Below are 12,438 nucleotides of genomic sequence, written 5' to 3' on the forward strand. Positions count from 1 at the left end.
GTCAAAAGGCCCATCATGCCATATGATTTGGATCTTATCTTAAAAGTTGATATGAAATTTGCATTAAAATCTACCAGAGCTTAAAACTGTCTGCCATTACCCTTAACTGATTTTTAAGCAGTGGTGTACCTAAATGTTTATGGACCCCACCGCAAATTGATTTTAGGGCCCCCAACATATGCAGAGGTTGTCCTTTTTTACCAATATATGTTGAAATTGCTCATTAATTAGGGCCTCTATACCCTTGGCACCCCCTGCAGTCTCAGGGTCTGCTTCCTCTGTTTTGCCCCTGTTTTGTCCAGAAAATAGATCCATAAATATATAATTTTTATACTTATTTTAAAAATGTGACAGAATTATTTTATCCCATGGAAATGTCATTTTTTTAAATGAGAATCCATTTTGTGCTAAAGATCAAACATTCAAATAAATCTGAAAGTTCCTAATGTAATTAGAGAGAGTCTATACAGTATAAAATCATTATTTCTGAAATCAGTTGCAACAGCATTGGCCTAAATGTCATACTTCATACATTCCTTCATGTGAAGAAAGTCCCACTAGCCCTTGCTCCAGTCCAGTAACCTGTGACTACCAGTCATTTACAGTGACTAATAGTATACTTTAAGAAGTAATTCATATTGTCCCGTGCTCATATCTGGGTTAAATTAATCACAAATAGTTAAAAAGAAAATTTCTTAAGAGGCCTAAATCTACACTAAGATATAGTATACAAAATAACTCTTGTGTCTATTCAGCATTGACTTGTGACCACCGCCTAAAAGGCAGCAGATGACATTTAACCATTTGAATCTACTTTACAGCTAAAATGCAGTTAATTCAGCCATGACCTGAATTCCCAAATCGCCAACAATCCTCCCCTTGTTAACTACAGCCGACTTGGAATTTACAAAATAGATGGAAGGCCCGAACAAATCACAGTGCAATACTTTTTAGATAATACAGGTATGGGATCCAATATCCAAAAAAACATTATCCAGAAAGCTCCAAATTAAGGAAATGCTGTCTGCCAAAGACTCCATTTTATCCAAATAATCCACATTTTGAAATATGATTTCCTTTTTCTCTGTAATAGTAAAACCGTACCTTGTACTTGATCCCATCTAAGATACAATTGATCCTTATTGGAAGCAAAACCAGCCTATTGGGTTTATTTAATGTTTATATGAATTTCTAGTAGACTTATAGTATGAAGATTATGGAAAGATCCGTCATCTGGAAATCCCCAGGTCCCAAGCATTCTGGATAACTGGTCCCATACCTGTACTGCTAAAAAATACATTAAACCCAACTCAACCCATCAGTTAAAATATAAGTAAAGGCAATAAATACATAATTTAATTTTCAGTAGCCTTATAGTGATTCCCTGCCTGCAAGTGAGTGGGACCCCTGCACAATCAGCAATATGTTTATATAGAAAAACATAGTGCACTGTAACCAGGACCATATTTCTATACAGGCACTTGAGGCCTATGCCGGCAGCTTTAGGTGGGTCTATGTAGCCAAATACTTTATGCTAAATCTTCAGTGGACCAGAGGGTACCCTTTTCTCCCACAATCGGCGCATTTCAAACCATCCTACACAAGCTCCATTAGGGGAGAGGGTAGAAGTCCAGTGTCTAGGCCAGTGTCGGACCTAAACACAGTCCGTAATTATTATTATAGCATGGTGGTTTAGTCTTATCTTGCAACAAAACCATTTGTCACATCACAGCTGTGACATTTTTTTTTAACAAATGCCAGATATGTCTCTATATGGTTTTTTTTTAACAATGGCTTCTTGTGTGTCATCCTCCCATATAGGCTGGTGTTATGGAGAGTACCTGACTGATGCACCTTTGCTCCTCTCTGTGGTTTATAGTGAATAGCTTATTCCAGTATTTTTATTTTTCATAATATATATATTTTTTTAAAATGTTTTTCAGTATTGAAAACCATCCGTTCCCAGCAAAGCCTCTGCGTGAATCTCAGAGCCACCTTCTTACAGATTCCCAAACATGGAATGAGAATAATGGGAACAGTGAAAAAGGAAAACTTGGTAAGATACAGACCATTTTAAATATAATAGTCATTCTCTGGGGATATATCCATTTGTGAAGGCTTGCCTTGTAACTTTATGATACAAATTTCTATAAGAGAGACTTTCTTTCCGTTAAAGCTGGACACATAACACAATTTTGGGGCTATCCAATCAGAATGCTAATAGAATAATCAGTGGGATCATTACAGAAGGGTGGCCCTATCTGCTTACTATACAGCAGTGTGGGTTCTGGGTCAACAATAGTTGCTGTTTTGGGTTATTCTTCTGCGATTTTGACCTTGCAGACAAATTGCAGTGTAGATACACATGTAGGGTGCCCTGCATGGATGCATCTAATTTTAGATTACACTCTGAGATAATCCGTTGCATTTAAGGGACATTAGTGGTAACTAACCAAGTAGTCACAATGTAGTAAATAAACTGGGCAAATACAGCTTTATTGAAGAACTTAAAAGCGACCGACTACCCACAGTAATTTCAGTGTCACCCTTAGCTTAGTTACTGGACACCGTCTCAAGATGACTAGTAGTTATTTCTGCCCTCATACACAAAATTGGGACTAGGTTGCTGGATATCACTCAGGTACCAGCCCCACTCACACTTCTTGATGAAGGAATAGACTAGACTGCCTGCTAATTTGTCTCTAGCGTCTCAGTGTAGGCTCTAGCCCTATTATTGGCTATACTAATCCCTGATTTAAAATGAACTTACATGGAAAGATCTGCTTGTATGGCAAGATGACCAAATATGCATCTTTCTCTGATATACTCACTTGAGGTGCAAGGACCAAACAATGGGATCATAATTGATGGGAATACAGGCAATTGGGGAAAGGACTGCATTAACAAGCTGATGTGGTCCTTGTCCGACAGGGTTTTTAAACCTATCTAATCTGCATCTGGGCAAATCTTGGGAAGGCCTGTTTGAGTGCCCCATGCATGTGCAGGTCTGAATGGACTCAATCAGCAGCTTAATTCTGCGCTTGTATGGCCACCTTTAGGCTTTACTGTGGTCTTATGTCCCAGTTGTCTTTCAAGAGAATGATTGTGAGTCTTCCATCTCCTTTTATATACAGTAGAACCCCCATTTTACGTTTTTCAGGGGACCAAAAAAATTGTGTAAATTCCAGGAAAATGTAAAATCAGGAAATTTTATTATGCATAATATATTGGTGGGACCCCGAAACAACGATGTAAAATGAGGGAACTTAAAATCAGGGGATGTAAAATTGAGGTTCCACTACCAGATGTTTAAACAGGTGACCAGTAAATGCTACCCACTGTTAAGCTGCTATGGGTTATTAGACCTGGTGCAAATTATAGGTGGCCATATACGGGCCGATAAAAGCTGCCGACAGACCGAGACGGCAGCTTATTGGGCCATGCTGGCTTTAATATTGTGTCCATCCTATCTTATGCCTTAGTTCGTTGTAATAATTTCCAGGTCAGTTCAAAGGGAAACGTGGGCTTCTTTGCCATGATAAGTGGGTGGATTGGCAGCATCAAGAGGAACTAAGTGGATTTAAGTGGCATTTAAGTGGCACAACAGAGCTCCACTCCCAAAGTAAAATGGTGGCTATGATGCCTAGTGCCCCTTGTGCCTTCTGAAGTTTCCCATATGACATTAGATTTGTTAATATATGGCTTTGCTTCCAGCAGGTATGAGCAACCCGGGATTAACCATCGAAAATGAAACCTAGATCTTCACAAAAGATGGAGCCGGTGTACAAAGTATGTTGTATTGCAGTCAGATTTCTGACCCAACTTGGTCCATTAATTGGCTCATGTGACCTAACATGTATGTGTGCCCTTGGTTTGTTTGTGTGCACTGTGAATCGTAGGAACCAGTGGGGACCCTTAGAACTTAAAATGGAAATATTCTATTTAGGATTAACCAGCAGGGTATTATATATATGAGTTTTTTATAGAGACCTACACTGTTCGGGAGTATAGTTTTCCTATAATATCTCAGTGTAATGAAACCAATAACATTCCCAATAAAGTTGCTGCTGGGAGAGATATCAAGAAGTGCAGTGAAAAGGTTCTCAGATTAAAAAGCAATAATACATTTTTTTATCTGAATAAATGCTCTAGGCGCTTCACTTTTGTTCCTGGATTTCTGGTGATGGAACAACCCTCAATTCATATGCTCCACTCCTTATTCATATGCTCCACTCTCAATTCATATGCTCCACTCCCAATTCGTATGCTCCACTCTCAATTCATATGCTCCACTCTCAATTCATATGCTCCACTCCCAATTCGTATGCTCCACTCTCAATTCATATGCTCCACTCTCAATTCATATGCTCCACTCCCAATTCATATGCTCCACTCTCAATTCATATGCTCCACTCCCAATTCATATGCTCCTGTGTGCTGATCAGAGCCAGTAACATGTCAGACACGATGGCTGTCAATTGTGCACAGTTTTGTTATTGTTCTTCACTCACTGCTGGTTCTGACTATTGAAACAGTAGAGCAAAAGCCAGCTCCAGCAAATGCCTTATGGTTCTTCAGCTGTAATGTTTCGATAGTCAGAAAGACTAAAGTTAAAGGGATGGTTAACATTTAAGTTAACTTTTAGTATGTTGTAGAAGGGCCAATTCTAAGCATCTTTTCAGTTGCCCTTTATTTATTTCTTTTTTTTATCGTTTTTGAATTATTTGCCTTCTTCTACTGACTCTTTCCAGCTTTGAAATGGGGGTCACTGACCCCATCTAAAATCAAATGCTCTGTAAGGCTACAAATTTATTGTTATTCCTACTTTTTATTACTCAACTTTCTTTTAAGGCCCTCTCCTAATCATATTCCAGTCTCGTATTCAAATCAATGCATGGTTGCTAGGGTAATTTGGACCCTAAAAACCCGAAATGGCAAACCGGAGAGCTGCTGAATATAAAGCTAAATAACTCAAAAACCACAAATAATATAAAATGAAAACCAATTGCAAATTGTCTTAGAATATCACTCTCTACATCATTTAACAACAAAGACCAAACGTTACAAGGTCAAAGATGCCTCCTTTAAATTCCATATAGATATGTATTTTGGGGTCAAACAGGGCTATCTGATGACTGTGCATGCGCTGACAGCAGGATTGGAATTGGCCCGGCTGAACCGAATCCTAATTTGCATATGCTAATTAGGGATGAGGAGGGGAATTATGTGACTTTTTGTCACAAAACAATGAATATGCAAATTAGGCATATGCAATTTAGGATTCGGTTCAGTATTCGGCCAAATCTTTCTCAAAGGATTCGGGGGTTCGGCCGAATCCAGAATAGTGGATTTGGTGCATCCCTACTTTCCAAAGATTCAAGTCCCAATACCAACGCGCTTCGTCACTCAAGGTGACTTCTTCAGGGTTAAAAAATAAATATATTGACATAAATATTTCTAGAGGCAGAAGTGATATCAGAGTCACGCAGTGTCTTTGTATAAATAGTGCTCCAATTACCATCAATCTGGTGAATTTTGCCCACATGTAAAATGGCTTCAGTTGCCTCAATTTGGCAAATGCGCATGTGCCAGAAATTACAACCAATCAGGCTGATTTCCAAAAGTCACAGGAAGTTCTTCAGTGCTGTGCAGGCCGGGCAACGCTTCCTGGTCATTACGTTGCTGCCCGCAAATATAAACTGGCCCTTAATGCTTCAATTTGGCAAATGTGCCAAAATTTGTTATTTTTTATTTTTTTTGTTTTAAGATCATCCAGCTTAATTAAAACTGCGCATGCCTAAAGTTTTTCCTTTAAAGACTGTTATAAAGCGCTCCTTACTTACTAATATATTTTTTACTAATTGATAATACATTCTAAATGGATGGATTCATCCTCATGCCTCAAACCAAAACCAATTTTGCAGAATATTCCACATCATACTAAAAAGTTAAATGAACGGTGAACAACACCATTAAAATTATATTTATCTTCAATAGGCAAAATGTGTTTCTTAACGCTCACATCCCCTTTATATAAAAGGCAGCTCCGATCTTTATTTATTACTCTCTTCAATCCATTGTGCAGGTATGAGAGCAAGCAGTTTATGTTGGAAAGAAGTCACGCTCCCATTGGCTCACTTTACATTTGTGATGAGGCGGATGTGATCACAGCGAACGATAACAGCACCTGATTGGCTCCCTCCATCCCCGCTTCAAACATGGCAACAGCTTCCTGGCGCTCTGGTATTATACGAACAGGGAAAGGTGAACAAACAAAAAAACTCCATTGTGGAACTGTAGACTAACGAGGTTGGAAGTCATTATAGTACATAGCTGGAAGTCGTACCTGTGTTGTAAGCAATGTAAGACTGTATTCTGACTGTGTTTATGATACGATAGCACAAACCACATCAATGTGATTCCTGCTCTAAAATCCCTTTATCTTCTATTTCTTGAATGCAAAAAAAATTGTTTTCCCAAAATAGAACAATGGCAGTATATTTTGTACTGTAGGAGTAACAGTATCCTATTTAATGAGGCCAAAATAAGTCTCACCGATATCATACACTCACATTAAATGAAACAGAAAATAATGTTATTTGCACATAGGGGTTACTAGGTAAATAATCACTGTAAAATGCTATTTAAGTCCAATGCTAACAAGGCCTGTATTTTCCCCAAAGCATTCCTTTCATTCATCTGGACTTCTTTCTACTAGTTTTATTGTTTTACCCTGTAAAATGACATTTTTAAAAAACAAAAAAAAATACTTCTTTTGGTTGGAATGTAGCACGTTTGGCAACACCGGAGCATTATTTTTGCACAAGTTCTGGAATGCCCTCAGTTCTTTATAGGGACTGCTCGCGTCTCAAAAATAAACTCATCAAGTATTTTAATGAATTTTATTCCGAGCCGTAAAGCAGCAGTAAAACAAAAATAATTCACTGGACTCAACATGCTATTTCTTTCTTTGCAATACATACAGAATTAACACACTTATTTCATTGTTTGTTTATATGCTCATGTCTGCAGATGACTTTAATATGTTGAATAAGCAACCGCCCATTCAGTTCCAGAGTATAGTAATAATAAATGGGTTTCTGTGTAAATACATGTGTGTGTGTGGCCCTTTGTGCCTACAGGTACATCAGCTTTTTCACACTAACATATTCCCCTTTAAAAATCCCACTAGAAAAATGTGAGCTTTAAAGGACAAGGAAAGTCTAAAATAGAATAAGGCTAGAAATGCTGTATTCTGTATACTAAACATAAGCATGAACTTACTGCACCACAAGCCTAATCAAACAAATGATTTATGCTTTTTAAAGTTGGCCATAGGGGGTCACCATCTTGTAACTTTGTTAAACATCTGTGCCTGACCCTGACCCTGCACATGCTCAGTGTGGTCTGGGCTGCTTAGGGATCGTCATAAACAAAGCTGCTTGAATTCTGCATGGCTGGTAAGTAAGGCGAGGGCTCCCCCTGCTGTTCATAAGTATGATTGTTTTCCTGCTCAGCAGTTAGGGACCATCTGACAATTCCTATCCACAGCAGTAAATGAAGGGAGAATTTCACTGCATACAGTCAGGTTTCTTATAAAAACGGTACATATTTTTTAATTAAAGTATATTGGAGATAGGTTTCTTTTTCATTAAAAAAAGTAAAAATGGGATTTTATTTTTTTGCCTTTCCTTGTCCTTTAATAAATAGGTCCCTTAAGCTGGCCATAGATGTTGAGATTTTTAAAAGATCCGATCCTCATCGTGAGATCACGATTTTCTCGGAACGATCGTACGAATTTACCATCAACTAAAAGACCAATTTGCCAGGAAAACAAAGGGGAGCTGCCTGCTTGGCCCTGCAAACATAGATAGATTGCACTGGGACCGACAAAGATTTTTTGACCTGGCCGATCAATTTCCCGACAGATGTCGGCCGAAAAATCGTAAGATGTACGATCGTTCGAATCCCACTAACCGCACGATTATTTCGAAGGATTGGTCGGACTTCCCTAAAATCGGTCGTTCGGCAAGAAGAATCTATGGGGAGTCTATGGGGAGCTTAAGTTACACCACTGACTCTTGGAAGAATGATACAACTTTCATTGCACATTTAATTCCAGAGAATGCCTCTGCCAAGGGAAACAACATAAATGCAAATAGAGAACCTGGCAGCACAACTGTATATTGCTTCACTTAAAGATTATTAAAAATGACAATAAACCCCCCCCCCCAGAAAAGCCAATGGAACTTAGAAGATGTATTGAAATTGTACAATTGTGTTCAGAATAATAGCAGTCAGACATCACTAACCTGATCAATCACTTTTTTGGTAAAAATTACATTTCCTCATGGCAAATAATTTACTAGTAGGTGTAGTAGAGGAATAGAAAACCAACAGACCCAACAGTCATGACATTTCTGATTCTGTTTCATTGATTAATTGAGGCTTGTTCCAAATAATATCAGTGTTCAAAATAATAATAACTTGTTCCTAATAATAGCAGTGTGGAGTTCAATTAGTGAGGTTATTCATTCTGTGAAAAAACAGGTGTCAATAATGGCCCTTATTTAAGGAAGGAAGGAGCAAATGTTGTGCTGATTATAGTGTATTTCTCTCTGAAAATCTTAGTAAAATAGCGCGTTCCAGACATTGTTCAGAAAAACAGCGTACTTTGATTAAAAAGTTGATGGGGGAAAACATATAAAGAAGTGCAGAAAATGATAGGCTGCTCAGCTAAAATGATCTCAAATGCTTTAAAATTGCAACCAAAACCTGAAAGCTGTTGAAGAAAACTACCATTGGAATGGCTAGAAGAATAGCCAAAATGGCAAAGACTCAGCCAATGATCAACTCCAGGAAGAGAAGGTCTAAAGTTACCTGTGATAATTTTACAATTAAAACATGTCTATGTGAAGCAAGGAGAAGTGCGGAAGAGCTTAGAATTCGCCAAAAACATTGACTGGCCTAAAGAGAAATGGCGCAACATTTTGTGGACTGATGAAAGCAAAATTGTTCTTTTTGGGTCTAGGGGCTGCAGACAGTTTGTCCGACGACCCCCAAACACTGAATACAAGCCACAGTACAGTGTGAAGACAGTGAAACATGGTGACATAAGCAACATTATATGGGGATGTTTCTCATACTATGGTGTTGGGCCTATTTATCTCATACCAGGGATCATGGATCAGTTTCAATACATCAAAATACTTGAAGAGATCATGTTGCCTTATGCCGAAGAGGAAATGCCCTTGAAATGGGGGTTACAACAAGACAATGACCCCAAACACACCAGTAAATGAGCAACATCTTGGTTCCAGACCAAAAAGATTGATGTTATGGAGTGACCAGTCCAATCCCCAGACCTTAATCCAATAGAAAACTTGTGGGGTGACATAAAAATGCTGTTTCTGAGGCAAAACCAAGAAATGCAGAAGAATTGTGGAATGTAACAGGTGCCAGACGTTGGTGGACTCCATGAAACACAGATGTGCAGCAGTTCTCAGAAACACTGATTATACAACTAAATATTAGTTCTGTGATTCAAAGGAAAGCAAAATCTTGAAACAATTTTCAGTTTATACAGTGAATGAGTTTGTAAAGAAGAATGCAGACAATGATATAACATTCCCTTTTCTTCACTTTCTGTAAAGGAATAACACAAATTTGATACATTTTGCTTCATGTTTTCATTTGGAATAGAATGTGCAGTGTCCCCAGTCCATTTGTGTGTATGGAAATAAAAGTTATTATAAGGATTTTGAGCTTGATTTTGTTTTTTAAACACACTGCTGTTATTCTGAAGACTATATAGCTGTCAATAGGAACCTCAGTCTCATTGGCCTGTCAATATCTCTGGATTGTACTTATTTGGGAACCAAACGGTTCACTTCCCAACTATCAACAGATTCATTTTAAAATGTTATTATTTTGGTGCCGTACTGAAGTAGGAACTCTAAAGTGGTCTGTCCTCTAATCACCCGCCCCGTCTCCCACTCCCATTAAAAGTGTACCAGGCTGTTTGCTGCATGAAAACAAATGAAACATGGCAGTCTTATAAATAACATCACCTGTGTTTAAATGTTAATGTTATAGTTGTGCTGAAGTGCCTTCTGCAAGTCGACGATTGTATCTTATATATTTCTCTATAACTGATTAAAGGCTGTCACTTTTTGAATTCATTTGACCCTAATTTTGCAGCTCACGCAATTACAGATGAGCACCGGGGCCCCCAAAACAAAATTCAAAACAAGAATCAGAATTACAACTATAAAAATATATACATTTTAGCAGTACTCATCCATAAAAAGCGATTTTTGGAGAATTTTGGCCTGGTATGGTAAAAAAAAAATGAAGACCAATTATAAATGGTCTCAGAATATTACTATTTGTTGTGGTTTTTGAATTATTATTTTTTAGCGGCTTTCCAGTTAGGAATGTGTTTGCTTGTGTTCAATTTAGCAACTAGGCTGTTTGAATGTGAGACTGGAATATGAACAGGTAATAAAGAATAAAAATAAAATCGTAGGCTTATGGGGCTAAAACTATTTTGGGATAATGGGTTAAGGCTTCAAAGTGTCAGAAAAGGAAGGCTAATAAACTATAAGAAATTAAGACCAAATGAAGTGTTGTTAGGAATAGGACATTGTGTTACATACATACTGTACATACATGCTAAATCACCCCATAAATGACCAGACCTATGGACCCAGAGTTTGCTTGGGGCTGATATATTAAAGCTTCATACATTTTTTGCAACAAGATGTATATAAGAGAAAGGGGTGCTAACTGGTTTAAAGGAGAAACAAACCCCCTATTGAAAAAAAACCCTACCCTACAAAGACCCCTCCTCCCCTCAGCCTAGCTGCTACCCTGGGCAAATGCCCTTAACTTTTTACTTACTCCTCGGTGCAGATTCAGGGATCGCAGTTCACGGCAGCCATCTTCTGGGTCTTCGGTAATCTGAGAATAAGACCGGTGAAGCAGCACATGCGCAGTTGGAGCAATTTCCCGGTTCGCGACAACTGTGCATGCGCCGAAATTGACGGAAGTTGCCGAAGCTCTGGAAGAAGCACAAAGACCCAGAAGATGGCTGCCGTGAGCTGCGATCCCTGCAGTGCCGGGCCAACCTGGGCAGGCGCCCCAGGCAGCCTGGCCCGGTAAAGCGCCCAATACCCGAGTGCGCATGCGCAAAGAAAATACGAGTGCGCATGTGTGGAAAAATACGAGTGCGCATGCGCGAAGAAAATACGAGTGTGCACTTCCGGTTTTTCGCGCAAACACGCATACGCCGGCCAGAACAGGGACCGGACTAGGGGGATAGCAGAGGCAGAGTAGGTGCGTGCCTGGCGCGCCTCCAGCTTTGCGCCCTAGGCACGTGGCTTCTCTGCCTACCCCTAGTTCCGGCCCTGGATCCCTGAATCTGCAGGGTAATTAAAAAGTTAGGGGCATTTGCCCAGGGTAGCAGCTAGGATGGAGCGGGGAGAAGGGAGGGGGTCTATGTGGGGTAGGGTTTTTTAATAAGGGGTTTGTTTCTCCTTTAAGGCAGTTATGTGTAGAAGCGAATAATGCACACGAATAACAAAGTCCAAATACTCCAAAAGGTCAAATACAAATGTTCGATGCTCCAAGGGTTAAATACAAATTATCCGACAACTCCAACAAATGTTCCACGTGGGGTGCTGCTTCCTTAATCTGCTGCTGCCAAACAGGCAAAGTCTACAAATAAACATAAAAGAAGGGGCGCTTTCCCATCGTGTAAAATTGTATCGGCACCTTTAATCAAAGAAATAAATGTTTCTCTTACAATTTAACAGAAAATGATTCATCAATAAAATCTGTTAAATCTGTTTACCCAGCGCGTTTCATCGTGTCCCGACTTTCTCACTAGTGATGGAGTGTAATGGTTACAGGGGGGGCTCCAGTCAGAGGCCTCATGGCAGGGGAAAATAGAAGAAATACAGAAGTGCAGCTTTTCTACTTGGTGCAGTTTTGGTGGATCATAGGCACAGGTTTGGCATAACGGGGCATGGTCAGAGCAGATCAGGGGCATGATGAGGCTGTGCAAGTCTTTTTTTCCATTTAGGACCCATTTTACTTACACATAGGGCACCCAGCTGACCAATGGGCTAATAATTGTGGCCCTTTGGGAGGAGGGGGCTGCTAAATTAGTAGTATTAGGTATTTCAGTTTCACATGGCACAGTCTCTAACATTGCCTCCCACTGTACCCTGCGTCTAATTGCCGGCCTGTTTTCACACTGGATCAAGCTGTTCTGATTATAGGGTAAGATTTCAAGCAAACGACTGGCTATGAACAAGGAACAGCTAGTTGTGTGCTGTAGTTGTGGAATAAATGACATTTTAGCAGCTTGAGATTAGAAGGCTGGCCTAAAAATATATCTGGTCCTTTCAGCAAATTGCAATTTTATATATGTAC

The 12,438-nt window shown here is 39.3% G+C and overlaps 1 protein-coding gene across 2 annotated transcripts in view; it reads left to right on the forward strand.

Annotated features, from left to right (window-relative positions):
- Positions 1 to 7,109, forward strand: part of zdhhc2.S (zinc finger DHHC-type containing 2 S homeolog) — a 62,496-nt gene extending 55,387 nt beyond the window's left edge. The window contains exons 11-13 of one of the 2 annotated variants that reach the window (XM_018243165.2): positions 1,944 to 2,056; positions 3,718 to 3,789; positions 6,086 to 7,109. In XM_018243165.2, coding sequence (XP_018098654.1) covers positions 1,944 to 2,056; positions 3,718 to 3,758 — 154 coding nt within the window. In that variant the 3' untranslated portion in view covers positions 3,759 to 3,789; positions 6,086 to 7,109. Of the gene's footprint in view, positions 1 to 1,943; positions 2,057 to 3,714; positions 3,790 to 6,085 lie in introns of both variants that reach the window. The other variant, XM_018243164.2, reaches the window with a different exon arrangement.
- Positions 7,110 to 12,438: the final 5,329 nt, after the last annotated feature.

This window comes from Xenopus laevis, chromosome 1S (assembly GCF_017654675.1).
Source record: "Xenopus laevis strain J_2021 chromosome 1S, Xenopus_laevis_v10.1, whole genome shotgun sequence".
NCBI classification, from domain to species: Eukaryota; Metazoa; Chordata; class Amphibia; order Anura; family Pipidae; genus Xenopus; species Xenopus laevis.